The sequence below is a fragment of the Vulpes vulpes genome, chromosome 10 (assembly GCF_048418805.1).
Source record: "Vulpes vulpes isolate BD-2025 chromosome 10, VulVul3, whole genome shotgun sequence".
Taxonomy (NCBI): Eukaryota; Metazoa; Chordata; class Mammalia; order Carnivora; family Canidae; genus Vulpes; species Vulpes vulpes.
The window spans coordinates 77,584,485-77,608,345 of NC_132789.1; the positions used below are offsets into that span (position 1 = coordinate 77,584,485).

Sequence of the window (23,861 nt, forward strand, 5' to 3'; positions counted from 1 at the left end):
CCATAGAGTATTTATGCCTGATTTTTCACAGCTTTATTTGTTTTTATCCATGCTGAGCAATGTACCCGGCTGGATTTAATTCATAGTCATTGCATGCAGAGCCCAGATCCTATAAGAATGTGAACCTTGCAAAATGTAATCTGATTAGTGCTGCAGACTGGAGATGTGTGGGAGGTAAAAGCTCTATTATGAAAAGCCTCTGGGCCAATGTCCTCTTTCCTGAACAAGTTTAAAGGTAATCAGATGAAATAAAGCTAACAGTTATGGGGAAGGCCACCAGCTTAGCCTAGGACGTGTAATGTATGAGTCCATTTAAGGACTAAATCATTGAACTTGGACAAGTTATAGATGCTGGTGAAGCACAATTAACTTTGAATTGAAGAGAAAGACAAAAGTGTTAAGAGGCAAGCTGGTTGCTCAAATTCTTATTTTTTGTGGAAAAAGAGATTGTAATAGCCAGTACTTAGTGTACACCAGACACCTTTCTGGAGATTTTAGGTACATATTGATGAATCACCACAACCCTATGAATTGAGTATCATTATCATGCCCACTTTATAGATAAGGAAATTAAGGCACAGGAAAGTTGGATAACTTGCCCAAGGTCACACTGCTAATATTTACAGTCAGGATTTGAGTCCAGATACTTCAACCCCATGTTCTCAATCACTATGTCATACTGTGTCTCTGGTGCGCATTATGTCACTATACTTTAAAGAGAGTATCTTCAAAGAGAGTGGTGAGGGAGGAGAGGACCAGAAGGAAAAAAATGGAGAAGATGGGAACTGTTTCCTCTTCCTGGGGCTTTGGGCCCTTCCAATGTACTATTCTCTTCTGGGCACATGACCTTGAATAGAATCTTTATTTCTGTGTGTGTATATGTAGTAGGTATTAGTTGTCTTTGAAAGGAAGGGTCTAGAGAAGTTGTAAGATTCTTTCCAATTTGAAATTTCAGGGACTCTGAAAAAAGGCTAGCCACCACTGGCAAAAGGGGGTTGTGATGAAACTGGAATCCTACAGAGGATAAAAGAAATGGTAAAAGAGTTAACCATTATTTTTCATCTTGGAGCTGATTGGTTATATAAAAAAGCAATTCCTTCACCTGGGAGTTTCATTGAAAAGGATAAATTACAGTTAAATATTTTTTGAATTGGAAAAAAATCATGCCCAAATTCCGTATGTTTTTAATTAATAGACTTATAGGCATTTGTTTTTTTAAGATTGATTGATTGATTGATTGATGGTAGACAGTGAGAGAGAGACAGATAAGCAGAGGGAGAAGCAGGCTGCACACAGGGAGCCCGACATGGGACTCCATCCCAGGTCTCCAGGATCACGCCCTGGGCCAAAGGTGACGCTAAACCACTGAGCCACCTGGGCCACCTATTTAGATATTTTCTTCATTAGAGAAACCCATCCACTCAGTAGTGCTTAAGTGAAGATTTCCAGTATCAATTACTTTGGGGTGATCCCTAAAATCAAGAGTCCAAAACCTACATTCTGTTCCTAGCTTTATTCACTGGCTGAGTAATTAGTGCTGGATACCTACCCACTGTGAGTCTCTTTTGTGATGTGTAAAATGAGTATGGTACCTGTTCATTCTGCCTCACAGAGATGCTACTTGATATATGCTCTTGGAAGATATTTCTTCAGTGGTATAGACATCTGAAGTAGCATAGTTGTTTTCAAGTGTGCTGTGGATTTTGTTCCTTCTAGTAGTTTTCTGTGAATGAATGACAGTCTGGTCACTTATAAGCCAGATGTTTTCATCAGCAGAAGTCAGAGGGCATGGGAAGGGGGAAAACTGTGGCTTGTAAACCGCCCTTACGACACTGTTGTTTTCTGTGATTTGGCATCATTGCGTGCCCTGGCCAGAGTGACACATGTGTCACCGTGCCCCCATACCTTGAGAACCTGCTTGAAATGGAATCTGCTTGAAAGACAGAATGAAAGCCAAACAGGCTGCTGTCTACTGAGAGGCAGTTCAGGGAAGATGTGAGAGGCAGGAAGAAAATCATGACATCACGCTCTCTGCACACAGTCAACCCACTGGGATGTGCTGTCAGCTGCCCTGCTGAAAGTTAACTACAGCTAGAGCACTTTCCTAACCAAGAAAAGATGGGGAAATTTTCCAAATACAAAATGAGTTTCTAGAACCTGCAGAATGTAAGAAGATGAGGTCTCTGTTGCTTTGCTTAAGAGGCTATCCACCTCCTTTCCAGAGACTTCCAGCCATGGTTGTTTATTGACATGTGGGTAAACATGTAACTCTTAGCCATTGTTTCACAGACAATAATATTGAAGTCCCATGACGAAATTTGAAAAAACACTGGAGTTGAGGTTCTCTTTCATGAATAAAGTGAGAGTGTCTAGTGTGTGTGGTGTTGTGATTATGGCTCTGTAGAGACTTCTGCCTGTGTTTTGGGGCATTGCTAACATATTGTACCCTTTGGTCTTGCCTTTCATGTACCACAGGATCGATAAACAAATAAGCAGGTTTCGGAGATGGTTACCTAAGAAGCCCATGAGGCTGGACAAGGAGACACTGCCAGACCTGGAGGAGAATGACTGCTACACTGCCCCTTTCAGCCAGCAAAGGATCCACCAGTGAGTGTTTCATGTGAAAACCCTTGTCTTACTAAGGACATGCAGCTGTGATAGAGCCTTCTCCTGCACACCTTTGAGTCCTTGGCATGTGGAAGGAACAGCTTAGTGCCTTTCTTCCCTGAAAGTCCTGTGAGTGTTCATGTCCCTTCTGTATTAGGGTAAGCCGACCGTTCTAACAGACCATTCCCATGTCTTCGTGGCTTGACACAGTAGAACATGCATCCATGTGTGTGTTGGGTGAATGACCTTCTCCATGGTGATCCAGAGACCCAGGCTCTTTCCGTTTTGCATCTCTGCCAGTCCCCATGCTCCGAGCCCCTGCAGGCTCACCATTTCCAACCAGCAGACAGGGAAACTGGCCTACCCATGGCCCCATTGAAAAGAGGGGTCTTTTGTTTGTTTTCACCAGTCTCCACACACTTCTCAGTTCCCTTTCTTGAGCAACTTACCAGGTTGCCCCCAGGAGAAGCCACATCCCTCAGTAGCCCAGTTGCTGGCTCTTCTTTCAGGCTCTGGATAGTAATTTGTCACTTTTGACATGTGGCGGGGGGTTGGTGCGGGGGGGATGGTTGGCTAAGTAATTGAGCCTTTGAGGAATTGCAAAAGTGATAGGAAACTGACTGAAACTTCTGAGAAGACAAGAATTGGAATAGTGGTGTCAGTAGTAGGAGAGGGAAGCATGCCAAAAACTGTAAAAAACTAGGCAAAAACAGCCTCTCAAAAGGCAAATAAGTTTGACACAGCCTCACTCTCAGCCAGACTTTCTGAATTCCTGGCTCTCCCTGTTCTATCCATAGATACAGCAAAATGACTTACTCAAGGGGAGGAAATGACTTACCCAAATTCCTGGCTCTCCCTGTTCTAGCCATAGACACACAGCAAAATGACTTACTCAAGGGGAGGAAATGACTTACTCAAGGGGAGTCCAACCCAAGGGGAGGGTAACATTTTTTTTTTGAAAAAAATAAGTTGCGAACTTTGAGAAAAAGAAATAAACCAAAAAGCACTTATCAGGTGGCAGGGTATGTATGATTGGGGGCATGTTCCAGCAACAGAAAATCAGTCAATGTCTTTGGACTTCTAGAGGATAAAGGAGAAAAGAAAAATTAAAGAATAGATGTTCTATATTATACATATAATATATAATACAAGGGAAACAACTTTGTAAGCCTCTAAAATAGCCAAACTCTGGACCTCCACATGTCAGATTGATGCCAACCCAGCCACATTATGTGAGCGTTTAAAAGAGTCAGTGAAAAAGACATGAAACTCACAGCCTGACCTCAAAAACCTAGTTAAATTCTCCACAGGAACTAAAAAATGAAAAGGATTTCATGTTAACTCAAAGATAAGACCTATGGGTGTTTTTTTTTATGGTAAAAAGATAAATGAGAGCTGACATGTTCCTGCTCTTAGCTTAAACCTTTGCTATGCCTGTGTTGTTCATCTTGAAGTTTCTTAGGCAAGTGATTGTATGCTTTAAATTCTTCTGGAGTAGAATCTGATTTATATGCAAAATTTTCCCTTTGCTTCTTACCTGTCTAAAAGAATACCATAACAGTGAGGGAGCATCTTACAGTTTTTGGATGGATAGAATCATGAATGGTTAAGTAGATGGCTCATAAGTAGGTAGCCAGAAGAATCAATGAAACATAGGGTATGTGCCTGGGGTTTTGCTTTACTTCAAAGGGATATAGGTAAATAGAAGAGGAAGGTCATCTTCATGCTGGTTACATTTCCTGATGTTCTTTCTTGCCTTAGAAAAAAATTTGTAGCAAGTTTCCCAAAGGCAGAAGCACCTGGGTATGCATCAGAATCCCTAAGGAATGAAACCCTTTATACTTTATAAGTATTCTAAAATATATAATAAAAGAAGGACTGTATAGCTTATAGGCTCACAGATGTTTTCGGCCATTTCTTTTTTCTTTTTTTTACGATTTTATTTATTTATTCATGAAAGACACACAGACACAGAGACCTAGGCAGAGGGAGAAACAGGCTCCCTGTGAGGAGCCTGGGACTCGATTCCAGGATGCTAGGATCATGCCCTGAGCCAAAGGCTGACGCTCAACCACTAAGCCACCCAGGCATCCCTACTTGGCCCTTTCTATCACAAATTTGAGAGGCCTTTTTTTTTAAATATGTTTGGGCATTGGTTCAATGAATAATCAATTCATCTGACAGTCACTGATTTGATGTCAACTTCTTGCCAGGCACTCTAGGTGCAGAGGATATAAGACAAATAATAAACAATCTTTGCCCCAGCCTAGCTAGTAAAGACAGAAGACCACTAAATAATTGTACACAGTATGATGGGTGTGACTTAAAGAGTGCTCCATACTACAGATTTGGATGGAGGCTCTAAAAACTAAGAGTTGAACACACACACAAAAAAATGCTTGATATGGGTCTTGAAGGATAACACTTGTCCAGATAGGTAATGGGAGAACCATATCTCAAGAGAGAGTAATATATGTATAAAAGTATATGGATATGGGGCACCTGGTTGGATCAGTCAGTTGAGCGTCCCATTCTTGATTTGGCTCAGGTCATGATCTTGGGGTCATGAGATCAAGCCCAACATTAGGTTCTGTGCTGTGTGTGTGTGTGTGTGTGTGTGTGTGTGTGTGTGTAGAGAGACATACAGACAGACAGAGACACAGAGAGACAGAGAGAGGGGCATGAAACAGAATGGGATGTTTAAAGAACTAAAAGTGGTTTTCTGTGAATGGGCGGGCATAGGGTGTGAAAAAACCTGGCATTATTGTTTGCAAAAGGAGATGATCAGTGGAAGATGAGCTTTTGAGACAGGAGAACGAAGGAGGAAAAAGGCAGAGGGATAGTTGGACGGAAAGAAACCTAAGAATCAGGCCTCAGTGGGATCAAGAGGGTAGTTTAAAGAGTTCCATCATGTAGTCTGGTGATGAAGAATTAAACACAGGTCTTAAACATCATGGACAGTGGGGATTTCTTTCTCTTTGAGAATTGTCATGCTGTGCAGACAAAATCCCCTTAATGAATGTGTAAAAGTGAGACTCGAGGAGTACTGGCTGTTTAGTTGGAAATGATTGATACAATCAGAAAAAAAAAAATTCCCTACAGGTGGATGCTTCCCTTAGGTGACAGTAATGGGTTTAAAGTAATCAGAAGTAGCTGATGAATGAGCTCTAAGGCTCATAATATGACTTCCTGGTTTTCCGAATGCAGTCCAAAATCCCATGTGACTTCTTGATTTTGCAGAATATTTGATATTGTGTTTGTCCAGGAATAAATGAGAATAATAGATTTGTGTGTGTGTGTGTGTGTGTGTGTGTGCATGTGTGTGTACATGAATGTAGCAGAAAAAGAGAGAGAAAAAATTAGGAGTCTAATAAATAATGATCAAAGTGGAAAAGAAGTCTTAAAAATACTTTGATCTCAGGATAAAGCCCAGACTCCTAAGCTGACTCACTAAATCCTGCTTCCATTCTCTGTTGAGCACGTGATCCACAATGAACTACTTGCACCTTCTTAACTCATGGTGCCCCCTACCTTCTGTTGCGCATCTTCCTTCTACTTGGTGTACTTTTTCCCTTAGATTCCCTTCTTTCAGGTTTTATCAGGGGTGTTTTCTTCAGAAAACCTCCCAAGGCTTCCAACCTTAGATAATGCATTTCGAAAACATCATTCTGTATTCACTCAGAATGATGCACTCAGGAGAATGGATAGGAGTTGGGTGAGGATAGAACCAGGAGACAGGTTATATCACTTCTAGGTTTAATTTTTTTTTTCTGGGCTTGATGATTTTTTTATTTTTTATTATTATTTTTAATATTAATTTTTTATTGGTGTTCAATTTACCAGCATACAGAATAACACCCAGTGCTCATACCGTCAAGTGTCCCCCTCAGTGCCCATCACCCATTCACCCCACCCCCTGCCCTCCTCCCCTTCCACCACCCCCAGCTCGTTTCCCAGAGTTAGGAGTCTTTATGTTCTGTCTCCCTTCCTGATATTTCCCACACATTTCTTCTCCCTTCCCTTATATTCCCTTTCACTATTATTTATATTCCCCAAATGAATGAGAACATACACTGTTTGTCCTTCTCCAATTGACTTACTTCACTCAGCATAATACCCTTCAGTTCCATCCACGTTGAAGCAAATGGTGGGTATTTGTCATTTCTAATGGCTGAGTAATATTCCATTGTATATATAAACCACATCTTCTTTATCCATTCATCTTTCGATGGACACCGAGGCTCCTTCCACAGTTTGGCTATTGTGGACATTGCTGATAGAAACATCGGGGTGCAGGTGTCCCAGCGTTTCATTGCATCTGAATCTTTGGGGTAAATCCCCAACAGTGCAATTGCTAGGTCGTAGGGCAGGTCTATTTTTAACTCTTTGAGGAATCTCCACACAGTTTTCCAGAGTGGCTGCACCAGTTCACATTCCCACCAACAGTGTAAGAGGGTTCCCTTTTCTCCGCATCCTCTCCAACATTTGTGGTTTCCTGCCTTGTTAATTTTCCCCATTCTCACTGGTGTGAGGTGGTATCTCATTGTGGTTTTGATTTGTATTTCCCTGATGGCAAGTAATGCAGAGCATTTTCTCATGTGCATGTTGGCCATGTCTATGTCTTCCTCTGTGAGATTTCTCTTCATGTCTTTTGCCCATTTCATGATTGGATTGTTTGTTTCTTTGCTGTTGAGTTTAATAAGTTCTTTATAGATTTTGGAAACTAGCCCTTTATCTGATACATCATTTGCAAATATCTTCTCCCATTCTGTAGGTTGTCTTTTAGTTTTGTTGACTGTATCCTTTGCTGTGCAAAAGCTTCTTATCTTGATGAAGTCCCAATAGTTCATTTTTGCTTTTGTTTCTTTTGCCTTTGTGGATGTATCTTGCAAGAAGTTACTGTGGCTGAGTTCAAAAAGGGTGTTGCCTGTGTTCTCCTCTAGGATTTTGATGGAATCTTGTCTCACATTTAGATCTCTCATCCATTTTGAGTTTATCTTTGTGTATGGTGCAAGAGAGTGGTCTAGTTTCATTCTTCTGCATGTGGATGTCCAATTTTCCCAGCACCATTTATTGAAGAGACTGTCTTTCTCCCAATGGATATTCTTTCCTTCTGAAAGAAATTGAGGAAGACACAAAGAGATGGAAAAATATTCCATGCTCATGTATTGGCAGAATTAATATTTTGAAAATGTCAATGTTACCCAGGGCAATTTACATGTTTAATGCAATCCCTATAAAAATACCATGGTCTTTCTTCAGAGAGTTAGAACAAATTATTTTAAGATTTGTGTGGAATCAGAAAAGACCCCGAATAGCCAGGGGATTTTTAAAAAAGAAAACCATAGCTGGGGGCATCACAATGCCAGATTTCAGGTTGTACTACAAAGCTGTGGTCATCAAGACAGTGTGGTACTGGCACAAAACAGACACATAGATCAATGGAACAGAATAAAGAACCCAGAAGTGGACCCTGAACTTTATGGTCAACTAATATTCGATAAAAGAGGAAAGACTTCTAGGTTTTAGAAGTAAATTCTTGGTGAGGTGCATTTTTCTGTATCCTGATAATACTTCTATTTTCTATTATAGCTCTTAATGTAGAACCATATAGACTATAAAGTTCTTGAAAGTCTATGTCTGTATCATCATTTTTGAATCCCATAGTTGGTGCTTAATGATGATTTGTTAAATGAGAAGTGAATAGATAAAAAATGAAAAGAGAACAATCATGTGAATAAAGAATGTAGATGCTATGAAGTTAGCTCAGGCACACTCCTCCGAGACCAAATTCAATCCATCCTCTTCTCCAGTGTGGCCCACTTCCATCACCCCTAGTCTAATAAATGGCACTAATATGTGTACAGTTGTTGAAACCAGAGTCAGGAAGCTGTTCTAGACCTCTGCTTCACCTCTGCTTCCTGCATCCACTACATATCCAACGGCTGACAATTTTACAAGCTAAGTGTCTCTGTAATCTAACAAATTTTCTCTATCTCCACCATCATTATTACCTCTCTTCTGAAACCAGACGTGATGTACGAGGTCTCCCTGGTTCTGTCCTTGCCCATCTCCAATCCATTCTCCCAAATGCATATGGAATGATCTTTTTAAAATGCACATCTAATCATGTCACCTGATCCTGCTTAAAAACCTTAGAATAAATGCCAAAATTATTAAGGTGACCTACAAGGCCTCAGATGGCCTGATCAAGTGGTCAATTCTTCTCCAGCCTTATCTGCCTTCACTGTCTTCCACCCTCCCTTTTTATGATCCAGTCACATACAGCCTCTCTCAGTTCTTTGGATGCACCTCCCCTCAGGGCATTTGCATATGCTGTGTTTTCTCTTGGAATTCTCTTCTCATTGCTTACCCCTTCCCCAGCTTACTCATTTATACTTCAAAACTCAGCTCCAGAACTCTTCCCAGGGAAGCCCTCCTCTCCTCTTTCCAAAGACCAGGTCTTCTTGCTGTTTTCTCTTTCAGTCATATGTTTCCTATATAACATTTTAAAAATTTGAAATGATATAACCTTATAATCATTTGGTTATTACATGATTAATCCTTAAACTCTCCAGATAAACTGAACTCCATGGAGGCATACACCATGTCTGGTTTTGCTCACAGTTATATCTCTGATACTTAACACAGTGCCGAGCATACCACAGATGCTCAATGTTTGTCCACTAAATGAATGGAGTAAGGATGAGAGTAATAAAGGCAACATGGGATAATCTAATCATGGATCTTTATATTCTGAACTATATTGCACAAAAATTTAAAATTGAGAATCGACTAAAAAACAAATGGCCTGGAAACCCATTTGAACACATATCAATGTTTGTGAAGCAGTGGAGGCAAACCAGTGAGTATGCATGTCTCTAAGTCAACATATGATGCTACTGCTCATTTTATGATATCACCAAATGCCTACAGTTAGGAAAGGTCTTACTAGATGCCAGACATTATTTTAAGAACCTTAATCCGTACAACAACACTATGAGAGAGGAGGTGTTATTGTTAACATTTTGCGGATGAGGAAAGAAAAGCACAAAGAAATTAAGGAATCTGCAGTAGGTCACATAACTAGGCTAATCCACCCACTGAAGAGCCCCTGAATATCGGTGCTTTAACACAATAGAAGTTCCCTTGTTGTTCACATCATTGTCTAGTATAGGACCATGAGGATATCTACTCCACATAGTCATTCAGGTATCCAGGCCACTTCTGTCTAGTAATTGCTGTCCCCTAGATCTCTTGCATGTGGTGGATAGAAAAAGAGAGATGGGTAATTTTGTAGAAAGTTTTTATGGGCCAGGCTAAGAAGTGGTGGACAACACTTATACCCAAATTTCACGGACCAGAGTTCAGTCATGCAATTACCTCTACTCAAGGGATGCTATCATAACTAGTCCATATGTGTGCCCAAGGGGAAAAGGGAAACAGGTTTCTAAACATCTAAGCAGTCTGTCTCAGTGATGGAATAGAATTTCAGATTCAGACAGGGTGGCTCCAGACTCCACATTCTTAAGCATTGCACTCCACTACAGGATTTCTCAGCATTTGCACTGTTGCCATTTTGGGCTGAATAACTCTGTTGTAGGGAGCTGTCCTGTGCATCATAGCATGGTTAGTAGATCACTGTCCTCTATCCCTTTGATGCTAGAAGCAGCTTCTTCCTCTCTTAGTTATGAAAACCAAAAATGTCTCCAGACATTGCCAAATTTTCCTAGGGAGGGGAGGAGGATGGGTTCAAAATCACAGCACTCTCTCCATTTGAGAATCATTGCTGTACTGTCTTTTATCACATGACGCCCTTCTGGCAGGACCACCCACTATCTGAGATCATTTAAACTCTAGCTGAATCTGATAATGATGACAGACAAATCTATCTAAGATTTAATTTTTTTCCTTGTCACCTCCTTGCCTCTGAATGTTGGCCTGCTTAAATATCATCACCCTTCATTTTTACAATGGCATTTGCAGTGGTATCCTTGAGGAAATTACTTCTTAAGGTTGATACTCAAAATAAAGGTTTTTGCTGGTAGAGAATAGGAAATGTAGAAAAGATTCATGACACTTTTTATAATAGATGTACAATATATTCGTTCAAGAAATCAATTCTGAATTGCCTTTCAGGAAAATATGTTATATATAAGCAGAAAAAAAATGTTTCTCCCTATAATTTTATTCCTGTTATTACCATTAGTTTATTTTTATGAAAATTTGTAAAAAAAAATGAAGTAAAATTAAATATTGACTATTTCCTAATAGAAGATTTTGAAATTTGTCTTTGTTGTATGTGCATAAGTTTAAATAGGTACTCAATCATTCACATGCTCCATGCCTGTTGTTGGGAATCAACAGTGAGCAAATAGGTCAAGATCCTTGCTCTCCTGGAGCTTACCTTATGGCTGGGGCCAACTGGTAACAAATTATAAACCAGTGATTCCCAACAGAGGCATGATTTGGCCAGGTCTGGAAACATTTTTGGTTGCACAACTAGAAGTGGAGAGTGCTACTGGTATCGAGGGGATGGAGGGCTAAATATCACTCCATGTGCAGGCAACCCCCATGGCAAAGAGATCTTTGGCCCTATGTTTCAGTAGTGTTGAGGTAAACATTTTAAAAATCCATTTTAAAGCTTGTTAGGATGTGATAAATACTATGGGAAAAGAGAAAAAGAGAAGTAGGGGTGTTAAAAATTAACAACTCTGGCATGGGCATATGGGTGCAGGTTAAATTTTCAAAAGATGGTGTTTATATTCTTCTGTAGGCCTCAGATAGAAGGTACAATTCGAAAAAGATTTGAAGGAGATAAGAGGAGGGAACAGAGAGGGGGTTCCAGGTAATTCCAGGTAAGGGAATAAGCTAAAGCAGAGGCCCAAATGTGTGAGCACATATGGATGTGTTTGGGGGAAAAGTAAGACCTTTGTGGCTGAAATAGAAATGATGACACAGTCAACAGTGATGAGTTAGAAGGGAAAGAGAGAGGCTGATCATATGTAGCCTTGGCTTTTACAAAGGAAAGAGATCGTCTAACTTAATTGTTGAAAATATCATTCTAACTCCTTTGAGAACAGACTGTAGGAAGCAAGAGTAGAAGCAGAAATCAGAGGACAGCTGCAGACATCCCAGTGAGAGGAGAGGAGAGATGAAATGAGATGAGATAGATAAATTGATTGATTTACATTTCTAGCTTTTAAAAGTCTGTAGTGAAAATATATACCACATATAACTTAGTATCAACCCATTTCCTTGCAAAGCTTGGTTGTATACAAAACATTTTAGCATGTGTCCGGTGTATGTATGAAATAGACATTATAAAAGGACCCCTTGACATGATATTTGCTTGCATGCCTTTCTCCCCCTGCTAGACTGTGAGCAACTGAGGGCAGGAAATTCCCTGAGGGCAGCCAGTGGCACCCAGGGTATGGTTATGATCATGAGACATAGCAGAACAGGAAAGGACCGCAGCAGAGTTGGCACTGCTGGAGGACAGCACCAGGAATCCAGAATCTGGTTCTTTCATCTAAGCCTAGAACATCCATATGAAAAGTTGAAAGCTGCAGTCAGCTAGTCAGTCAATTGTGGTCTCAGTGTTCTGCTTGAATTTACCTCTGGCTTCTTGATTTATCTTTGGTCTCAATTTTGCTAATAGAATATCTTCCTTATCCAGTTTTGTGGCTCTTGAGTTCTGTTATCAGGATTAATGCCTGACCCCAAGACTTTTAAGTCCTACATTACACCTTTTAATTCATATATCTTGTGCATGTGGGAAATGTCAAGTGTGTACATCAAAAGACCACTTGACATAAAATTGGCTTACATGCTTTTTTCTCCCTTTCTAGACCATGGTCCTGGGGAATGACGAAGAAGTCTAGGGAATAACAAAACAACAAGGCTCTTTTGCCCAAGAAAGCACTAACCATGGAAATCTTGGTGCTAAGGCCAGTGAGGGCTGGTAAGAACAGGAGAAAGTTCCTAAAGGGCTGTTGGTGGAAGGTTCTCTGGAACCTCTCTTTGCCTTCTTATCATTTAACCTTCTCAGCTGAATAAGCCAGGAAACCATGGCAGTGAGGCATGGACAGTAGTAATCAGCCAATGGGCTAAGGGCTATTTTCAAGTAGTGGTAGCAACAATTGCGATGGTATAAGGTGGTAGTGGCCACCCATTTATTTATTTACTTTTAAGATTTTATTTATTTGAGAGACAAAAAGAGAGAGAGAGAGAAAGAGAATGCACACATGAGCAGAGGGAGAAGCAGACTCCCCACTGAGCAAGGAGCCCAATGTGGGACTCTGTCGTAGGACCCTGGGATCATGACCTGGGCCAAAGGCAGACTCTTAACCAACTGAGCCACCAAGATTCCCCATGGCCGCTATTTATAAATACCTTCTCTACTCCAGAGTTGCATCATAGATGCATTACAACTCTGAGGGTGGAGGTAGTATGATGAAGGTCATAGAGACTGAGTAGCTTCTCATGTCACTTCAGTCAATGGCAGATTAGCAAACAGGAGAGAAGTGTGTTTTCTCCACAATGCTGATACCTCGGGTATATACCATGTGGGCAGAGCCAAGTATAATTTACCTTCTAGCAGCATTACACTAGTGTGAACAGGTGCATGTAAATATACCTAAATGCCCTTGGAATTCGTTAAAACATTTAAGGTGGATTCAACATACAAATAAAATGGTAAAATATAAGTAAATATTCTGAACTAAAGAGAATATAATTTAGAGTAGGCATTCAAATTCAGGAAGGAAGAAAAACAGGCTCAGATTTGCAGGCCTCAGTGGTCTATCTCTCTGTAATGGTTGATAAATGAGCCATCGAACTGGGCTTTAAGCATAGTGGGTAGAAGGGAGAGAAAAACATAGTAAGTCACATAGTTCTGATTATCAGAGGAGGAAAACCAATCCCTTAGTGAAGCAGAGTTTTTTTTTTTGTTTTTTTTTTTTAGCATTTTCCTAGCATTTGAAAGAAATAAAATTCTTACACAGGGAAAGTGGGGAGGGCTGTGAATAAAGCAGTGAACAATTTCCTTACCAACCCCTTAGAGCAAACATTGTGTAGGGCTGTTTTTGGTAGGTACCTCAGCATGGTTCTGGAGAACTAATTGCGTGTGGCTATAACATTTTGGAGGAGTTTAGACATCATCAAAATATTACAGTATATCCTAAACTAACCTCATGTAAATCTCAATTGTTTGAATTACATTCTACAAAAATTATAGCTGAGAATTGATTAAAAAGCAAATAGCCTCATGTTCCATTTCAGTGTGTATTTGTGTTTGAGAAACAATAAAAGCAAACCTGTGGATACTCATTTTTATAAATCATTGTATGATGCCATTTGGTCATTTTACATGGTATCACCCAAACTGGACCTACAGGTTGCTTATCAGCCATAATTGTATGCAAGCCTAAGAGGCTTCAGCATTAGGATTAGTTGTTCATTGGAGCATTGTAGTTCCAGAAGGCGTCCCTCAAAACTCAGATAATTTCAGAGAGAGCAATTCAACACAACAGTAGGGATTTTGTTGAATATTAGGTTTGTGAATGAGGTATAGTCACTATCCCTACTTTTATAGAGGAGGAAACAGGAACAGAGAGGTTAAATGACTTGCCCAAGGAAACACAGTGGGTAAGTAGTAAGACGTAGATTCTCCGTAGATTCTCACGTAAGGCACTCTGGCTCCAGTCTTATCCTCTTGACATTATATATCAGTTTTCTATGGCTGCTGTAAAAAAAAAATCACCATGAATTTCATGACTTGGCAAAATGTACTATGGTCCTGTAGGTTAGAAGTCTGCCATGGGTCTCACTGTGCTAAGATCAAGGCGTGACAGGGCTGTATTCTTGGGTGGAGTTGCTGGGGGAGAACCTGTTTCTTTGCCCTCTCCACCATTGGAGGCTGCTGCATTCTTGACTCTGGGCCTGTTACTTTGTCCTCAACGTCAGCAACGGTGGTTGAGTTCTTTTCACGTCACATCATTTCACTCTGACCCTGTTTCTGTCATCCCATCTCCTTCTCTGACTCTTCTTCCTTCTTCTTCCATTTTTAAGGATGCTTGTGATTACACTGGGCCTGCCTAAATGGTCCAGGATAATCTTCCTACCATAAAGTCAGCCGACAAATAACCCTAATTCTATCTGGAATATTAATTCCCCTTTGCCATGTAGCTTAAAATAGTCATAGATTCTAGGGATTAAGTTATTGACATTATGGGATCCCTGGGTGGCGCAGTGGTTTGGCGCCTGCCTTTGGCCCAGGGCACGATCCTGGAGACCCGGGATCGAATCCCACGTCGGGCTCCCAGTGCATGGAGCCTGCTTCTCCCTCTGCCTATGTCTCTGCCTCTCTGTCTCTCTATCTCTGTGACTATCATAAATAAATAAAAATTAAAAAAAAAAAAGTTATTGACATTATTCCGCCTCACACAGCTATATAGACTGGCCAATCTGCAAAGCCCCAGGGATCCAGAACAGAAGACAGGTAAGTTCTGGCAGAGGGGAATAAAAAGAAGGAAGGAAGAGAAGGTTGTGACAATAGGATTTAGGGACCTTAAATGAAATGATTTGTGTAAAATATTTAGTCCAGTACCTGGCCCATAGAAAACACTCAACAATTGGTAGATATAGTGACAATGATGATGAAGAAGAACCACAAGTACAATAAGGATTCTTGGGAGAATCTCTGAAAATTTGCAGTCAAATTTATACACTGCAGTCAGTGAATAAAGGGCAAGTCTGAGATGACAAAGACTAATTTTTGCAGAGTTGAACCTCTGACCTGAACTGGAAAAGCATTTCTCCCAGCTAAATGTTATTCAGTGGTGTGGATATGTTACAGACTGAACATTTATGTCACCCACTTCCCGCCCCCCACCCAAATTCATACGTTGACATCTAATCCCCACTGTGATAGTATTAGGAGGTGAGACCTTTAGGTAGTGATTAGGTCATGATAGTGGAGCCCTCAGGAATGGGATGAGTGCCTTAAAGAAGAGGCCAGAGAGCTAACTTAATGCCCACCATGAAAGAATGCAACCAGACGTCTGTAACCAGAAGAGGACGACCCTCACCAGACCTTGACCAGACTAGTACCTTACCTCAGTTTTCCAGTCTCTTGGAAATAAATTTCAATTGAGAAGCCACCCACCCAGCTATGGAAGTGTGTTATAGCAGCCCAAACTGACTAAAGGCAGGATACACCACCACTTAACATTTATCAGTAATATACGTACATTTGTTTTCTAACTCCTGTCACCATGGATGGCTGAAGCTACAGATTCTTCCAGCATGTGCCTGTTTCAATATTTTCTGTTTGGAGTTTTTCTGGTGTTTTCATCAATCTGAAATCTTTAGAGAGTCCTTTAGGCAAAGAGATACTGATATTGATTTAGATAGGATTAATGTTCTTTTAGTGCCCCCATGACTTATGGCAGGTCTCACAACACGTGTTTTATTGCAATCACTTATTTGGCATTAGGATCCTCAATATGCAGGGGTTTTTTTATTGATCCACGCAGTCAGAGGAAACCTATCTCTGTCCTGGGAAGTTTTGTACTGAGTTGAAAATGAAACAAGCCACACAGTCTGAGATTTATGTTTCTGAAGATGACGCAGCTTCTTTTAAGTAAGTAGGACATAACTTAATGAGTTTAGTTGAAGGGCAAAAGATACACCTAGTGGTATGGGAAAAGTGCAGACACGTTTTGGGTGTCTGGAGACCTAGTAGTTAGTTAGCTGTGTTCTCTTAGTATCCATAGGACCAACTGTGAATAAGTCACTTAGACATTTTTGCCATATATCCATCTGTAAATAGTTTTTTTACATGATTTTATTTATTTTTTTTTATTCATGAGACACACAGAGAGAGAGACAGAGACACAGGCAGAGGGAAAAGCAGCAGAAGGAGAAGCAGACTCCACGTAGGGAGCCTGACATGGGCTCCAGGATCACGCCCTGGGCTGAAGGCGGCGCCAAACTGCTGAGCCACCCGGGCTGCCCTGTAAATAGATTTTCATTTATTAACTCATTCATTCAATAATACATCTTATTGAAGTATAATTAACATATAGTGTTATATTATTTTCAGGTGTACAATGTATTGATTGAACAATTCTATACAGTGTTCACCATGGTGAATGTAGTCACCATCTGTCACCATATAACATTATTACAGTATTGTTTACTAGATTCCCCATGTTGTAGTCTTCATCTCTTTGAGTTATTTATTTTATAACTGGAAGTTTATACCTCATAATCTCCTTTCACTATTTCATCCATTCCCCCAACCCTTCCCCTAGGGCAACAACTAGTTCATTCTCCATACTTAAAAGGTGTTTTTTGGATTCTTTGTTAATTTGTTTTGTTTTTGCAGATTACACATATAAGAACAGTCATATGGTATTTGTCTTTCTCTATCTGACTTATTTCACTTGGCATAATACCCTCTAGGTCCATCCATGTTGTCACAAATGGCAAGGTTTCATTCTTTTTATGGCTGAGTAATATTCCATTGTGTGTGTGTGTGTGAGTGAGACCTCTTTATTCATCTATGGGTGGACACTTGAGTTGATCTCATATGTTGGCTATTGTAAATAATGCTGCAATAAGCAAGCATAGGGCATATATCTTTTCGAATTAGTGCTTTTGTTTTCTTTGGGTAAATATCTCATAGTGAGATTACTGGACTAGTTCTAATTTTTTGAAGACACTTTATATTGTTTTCTACATTCTCACCAACAGCACATGAGGGGTTCCTTTGACTCCACATCCTCTCCAACACTTGTTTTTCTTGCATTTTTTATTCTAGCCACTCTGGCTGGTGTGAGGTGATATTTCATTGTAGTTTGATTTGCACTTCCCTGATTATGAGTGATATTGAGTACTCTTTTATGTGTCTGTCAGCCATTTATACATCTTCTTTGGAAAAATGTCTATTCAGGCTCTTTGTCCATTTTAAAATCAGATTAGTTGGGTTTTGGTTTGGTTTCAAGCTTTTTTTGTTTGTTTTTTGTTGTCGAGTTATATCAGTTCTTTATATAGGGATATTAACCCCTTTTTGGATATATCATTTGCAAATATCTTCTCCCATTTAGTAGGCTGTCTTTTCATTTTGTTGATGGTTTTCTTTGCAAAGGCTTTTCGATTTGGTGGAGTGTCAATAGTTTATTTTTGCACATATTTCTCTTGCCCTGAGAAAGATATCTACTAAACCATTGCTAAGGTTGATATCCAAGAGATTATTGCCTGTGTTCTCTTCTAGGATTTTTGTGGTTTCAGGTCTCACATTTAGGTCTTTAGTCCATTTTGAGTTTATTTTTTTGTGTATGATTGAAGAAAGTGATCTAGTTTTATTCTTTTGCAGGTAGCTGTTTTCCCAGTATCAGTTATTGAAAAATTGTATTTTCCCCATTATATATTCTCACCTCCTTCATTGTAGATTAATTAACCATTTAGGCATGAGTTTATTTCTGAATTCTCTGTTCTGTTCCGTGGATCTATGTGTCTGTTTCTGTGCCAGTACCATACTGTTTTGATGACTGTATCTTTATAGTATATCTTGAAATCTGGGGTTGTGATACCTCTAGCTTCATTCTTCTTTCTTAAGATTGCTTTGGATATTCAGGGTCTTTTGTGGTTACACACAAATTTTAGTATTATTTGTTCTAGTTCTATGAAAAATGCTATTGGTGTTTTGATAGGAATTGCATCGTTTGTAGAATGCTTTGGGAAATATGGACATTTTAACAGTATCAATTCTTCCAGTCCATCACCATGGAATATCTTTCCATTTGTTGGTGTTATGTTTAATTTCTTTTGTCAATTCATTCAACAAATGCTTTTAATGTATTGTGTGCCAAGTATTATACTGTAGTAGACAATGCTATCTTGTGTTCATATGTGTATTTGTATCTGTGAACGTATTTTTATTTTAAATATTTAACTTGAGGATATTAAATTTTATGGGAAAGATGCTGTTTTACTCACAAAATGATAGAAAGGCAACTTAAAGAATTTATAGAAAAAGGGAAGTTTTGCCACATTATTAATATATATTATATTATATGTAAATATAATAAAGTAAACAGGGGTTAACAAAAGGAGAAGCAACGGGACTAGCACTGCATTTGTGGATGGAGTGCATGTTGAAGCATTATGCTGTGCTTCATCATCTGGAACAGCCGTCAGGAGGAACAAGGGAGGTCGGGGCGGTGGGGGAGCTCTGTCCTGCCTGTTTTTCATTCATCTTTTCATTTGACCTTCGCCATAGCCCTGCAATGTAATTTCATTATCCTTTCTTTACAGAAAGTAGAACTCAGACTCAGAGATGTTAAGTACTTTATCCAGTGCTGCACAGTAACAAGCAGACTTTGGGTAACCTCAAATCTGCCTGATTTCAAACCCATGCTCTTTCCAAGATATTATAGCTAATATTCACCAAGCACTTACCAGACATCAGGTTACTCATGAGACTGGTAGTGTTGTTATAGCCACCCAGAAATGGAGAAATGGAACGGAGAGGGTTAGTCAATGATCTGAGTTACAGAGCTAGCAGAAGCAGGCAGTCCTCCCAAACAGTCAGATTCTACAAGCTCACTTGTATCTACTCTGCCTGCGTACTCCAACCCAGGCTCTCATATTTATCTTCATTAGGATTTTGGGATGAAAGACAATGTATTTATTTCGTTTAAACCAGCATTGTTGAATCTAGAGGAAGGGCATTCCTGCTTGTAACAACTGTAAGGCTTGGGGCAAAAGTACAAATGAAGCTTATAGACTATACGTCGAAATAATTAGAAGTGATAAATCATGTTAACAAGTACAACAGTTTCTTTTACTACCTTGACAAATATACCTGCATGAAGACTTAAAGTTCTAAGTTCTCAGGATTCTTAGAAATTCATTGCATTGGTGAGGTGTGGGGAAAATGCCCCCCTGCCCCCGCTGAGCTCATGGCCTACTCTCTTTTCCTCCTAGCCACAGCTCTGCTCCATGCTGAAGAGCCACAGGCTCCTGTCATGGACACATCAGCCCCATGTCCAGGTTCCATCCATGTCTCCTGCAAACAGCTTGGCTACTTGGTAGGCATAGAAGTGTCTTTGGGGTGGGGGGTAGACCTGAGAGGCCCATAAAGACCAGAAGTGGCCTTGGTGATTTGGGGGCAGGCTCCAGGTTGACACATCCTTCTTGGCCTGGCCTCACCTGACCTCACCCTATGGGAAGCAATACATCTGGGGAGGCTGCTTTGTGAACCATCTAAAATCCAGAGCCTGCACAGGATGCATCTCACATCTGAGAAAAGCACAAGTTGGCGGGGGAGGGGAACAGGGAGAGGAATTAAACCTGTGGCCTTCACAAATAGTACTTTATTCAAATGGCTGCTAACTCAGAAAATGTCTTAGAAATGTCTTTATAAATTTGATTCTTTTCATTTCCCACTTCTCTCACCCTAGTATAACACCCATACCATCAGTTTTCTGTTTTCTAACCCTGACTAATTGTATCACCACTGGATATTGACTAACCTGGACACTAACATCCTCCTCATTGTCCACCATCGCTACTCAGTCCTTCTGGCCTAGCTCCTTCTTTCTGACCTCACTGCCACTGCCTTAATCAAAGTGACCACCAACTCTTGCATGAACAATTATTAAGTCTACTCACCTTCTTCATCTTTCTGCACTGCCATATCCACCATACCCCTGTAGCGGGGTCACATGCAAGGCTCCTACCACTAGCCCACATAAGGCCTTTGTATAGTTAGGACATCCTTCCTCCAATAATTCACAGCCCACAGACTGGCAAGCAGAATATCTTGGATTTCTACCCTTCCTCTTCCCATAACCAGGCACCTTTCCTCATCCCTGAGTAGTGAATAAATTGACTGTCACATGTGGTAGCATTGTTTCCTTGCCTAACAGCTTTCAAAGATTCCCTAAGCCCTTTGGGATCAAGTTCACACTCCTTAGGGCATGGCACTTAAAACTACTTTCCTCCCCTCCTCCCAGCTTCCTGGACTGAATGTGCTGAAAGTTCTTACCATACAGCAGCGGTGGCTACCTAACTGTCCTGTGACTCCCAGTATGTCTTCCTAAAGTGTGCTCTTCTCCTCACTTTCTGGTGAAAGCCTGTTCTTCCCTCAAGAACTAGTTCAGATGTTATCATCTTTTTTTTTTTAAGATTTTATTTATTTATTCACGAGACACACAGAGAGTAGAGAGAGAAGAGTCAGGCAGAGGGAGAAGCAGGCTCCATGCAGGGAGCCTGACATAGGACTCAATCCTGGGTCTCCAAGATCATGCCCTGGGCTGAAGGTGACACTAAACTGCTGAGCCACCCAGGCTGCCCATGTTGTCATCTTTTTTGAAACCCCTTGTGTCTCATTCAGATGGCGTTAGAATTCTGGGCCCATTAGCCTTCGTAAATACTGTGATTATGGCAGTGATTATATTGTACCATGATTATTTGTTTCCATATCTCCATGTGACACAAAGCATACTGCAGCAAAAAGTAATTAGAAGGGATTTCCAGTTTTTACTCGAGTTTCTCAAAGGACACAAAAAAGCCAAGTACATGGTCTCAGCAACCATTTTTTATCATCTCTTCTTCCTTCACACCCTCCCTTACTACCTCTGACAAAAGCATCCCTCCTCCACTGAAGCCTCCACAGCTTTTTGCTCCTCTCCTCCCCACAAACCTCACCCTTCTCTCCCATCACTTTATTGTGGACTGGCATAATTTCTCCACGAGGGAGAAAAAAAATCCATCCTCTTCGGGACAGAGTCAATTAAGCCATAAATTACAGGATCACCCGACTGTTCCAGTCAGATTCTGCTAGATTCTGCTGCACTAACATCCCTCAAATCCCAATGTCTTACTCAAAGTGGCTTCCGTATTTCTTGCTCACATAATATATTAGCTTTGGGCCAGTTGAGGCTCTGCTTTACATGTCTTCTTTCTTATGGGATATTGGCTAAAGATAAAACCTCTACCTAAGACATGCATTCTGGGGGCAGAGGGAGAAAGCGATGGCAAAGCCACACACTGGCTCTTAAAATTTCTGCTTAGATGTGCCGTAATCACTCCTGCTCATAATTCATTGGCCAAAATAAGTCTTAGGGCCAATTATGGAGATGGGAGGGGAAATCGTACTCCTCTGTGAGTCCATGATAATGGGTAGGGATATACAATCTTCACAGAGAAAAGCAGCAAATTGGGAATAATAAAGCAATCTACCCAGGAATACCTTCTGTCAAAATTATTTTGTCTTGTCACATTTATATAACACATTAGTCTGTGAGCTTTTCTGGGGTTCAGATGATGTCCTGGACTGTATTGCTTTGTTTTAAACACCCTCCATACTTTTAAGAAGGAATGTTTCCTTACAAGTTAGCAAAGACAGGCAGAAGAGAGAAAAAGTATGTAGGGTAGAAATAAGATTTGAAATAGAAATATTCCAAAATTCAAATTCAGAAACCATCTTGATACCATGATAATATTCCTGTCAGATTAACAAGCAGACTAGCTAGATGGTTGTTTATATTGTATGTGATTTCAAAGAGAGAGAAGGCCTTTTCCCCATGTTTCTCTTTCTAGCTCCCTGGACCTCTCAGGCTCCACTCAGGAAAACTGAAACCCTGCAGTTGTTTCAACAGAGAGGTTAATGTTGGGCATCCATTAAATAAGTATCAGAGAACTAAAATGTCACATGGGACACGGGGAGTGCTGAGTCCATACAGATATTAACTGCAGGAGATGCAGGAAGGAGCTAGGGCCTCTAGGGCTAGGGGGTCTGGAGGAACAGGTTGGGTTTTATCAGAACCTTGAAGCTCAAAGAAGGTTGTTCCCTGGAACTGACCCCCACACCACTGAGGAGAAAAGGCTGCTCTGCTGGTGTTAGTACCTTTGGGTTACAGGGCAATGCAGTGAGTCTAGTTTGGGGTGTTTCTAAAATGGAAACTGGAACCACTTGCCACTTTGAGGTTGAAAAATCACTGTTGGAGCAACATTGACAGGACAGTAGGCAAATAAGAAAGACCAGATCCCTTCACCCACTGTTGTTCCCCTTCCAGTCTCCCTGTAGGGCCCCCAACTGGCAGGCCATATCAGAGAGCCAGGTACAAAATAGAACTCTAGTTGGCAGAGTCCCTGCTCAGGCATTACAGAGGAGGGAGCTAAGTGAGAGACAGCAATAACCTCTAATACCTGGAGTTCTACGGTGTAAACTTTAATCCTTTGACTAAAGTTATCTGTATTTAAAATGTCCCTGGGTAAAATGAAAGTTTTAAAAAACAAAGGAGAGGAAGGAAGAGCTAAGGGGGGGGGGGGGGTGGCGGTACTTTGCCTATTGCGGGGATAGACAAAGGATCTCACTAAAATAGAAGGGGGGAAAATGTCAAAAGAGAAAAAAGATCAGGGAATTATGGAAAATAAATTTTTACCAATTCTCAAGTTATGTGGTTGCTTGCCAGGGTTTCTAGGTCTTTGCTGACCACAACAATATAGATGAACTGCAAGAAAGCAGATAGATCTGTCCCTTTGGTCAGCACTCAGTCCTATTCAGCTCCAATAAGGGAATACAAAATTAAGGTCCCTGACCAAAACCAGACTAAGACAAGAGATGAATCACTGAATGATCAATTCATGCAATGACAATTGCCTTAGTAAATCTGGCAAAACCTTACTATTGACTCAATTACATCCTAATTAGTAGAGAGCTGAGGCCTAGGTTGTTCTAAATTGGATTTATCTGGTCTGAGGATTAATCAGGAAATTACTAGGTTTCCAAACTTGTTGTTATGGATTTAAAAAAAAAAAAAGATTTCCTCTTCATTCTGGTTCACTTTTGAATGGGAAATAACAGTGATCTCTGATAGATTTAAATACTGCAGCGCTTTCATGTTTGCATCCTGAGTATCCATTTTAGTTCAGGCAACATCAAGCACAGTTCTGACAGGCACTGTGTAGGGCTGGACAAGGATGAATGACTCACATTGTCCTTAAGGCTTCGTGGTTGAGCTCACACAGGCTCTGGCGTCTGTGAGACCTGGGCCCCGAATCCTAGCCCTGTAACACTCACAAGCTGTTTGATTCTGAACTTCAATTCTTTTATTTGTAAATTGGGATTCATAATACCTATGTAATGTGAAATTAGCACAGTGTATATATGTCTATGGTAAATGTTAAGTAAATTTGTCCATTAATAAACACATGTACACAATATATGAATAGATAAT

At 40.4% G+C, this 23,861-nt stretch overlaps 1 protein-coding gene across 19 annotated transcripts in view; it reads left to right on the forward strand.

Annotated features, from left to right (window-relative positions):
- Positions 1-23,861, forward strand: part of ANO4 (anoctamin 4) — a 402,861-nt gene that overhangs the window by 261,551 nt on the left and 117,449 nt on the right. For all 19 annotated transcript variants that reach the window (XR_011994944.1, XR_011994946.1, XR_011994947.1 and 16 more), the window contains one exon: positions 2,476-2,607. Coding sequence is in view for 14 of the 19 variants with exons in the window: in XM_072724685.1 (XP_072580786.1) it covers positions 2,476-2,607 (132 nt within the window). In the remaining 5 variants the exon portion in view is untranslated. The remainder of the gene's footprint in view (positions 1-2,475; positions 2,608-23,861) is intronic.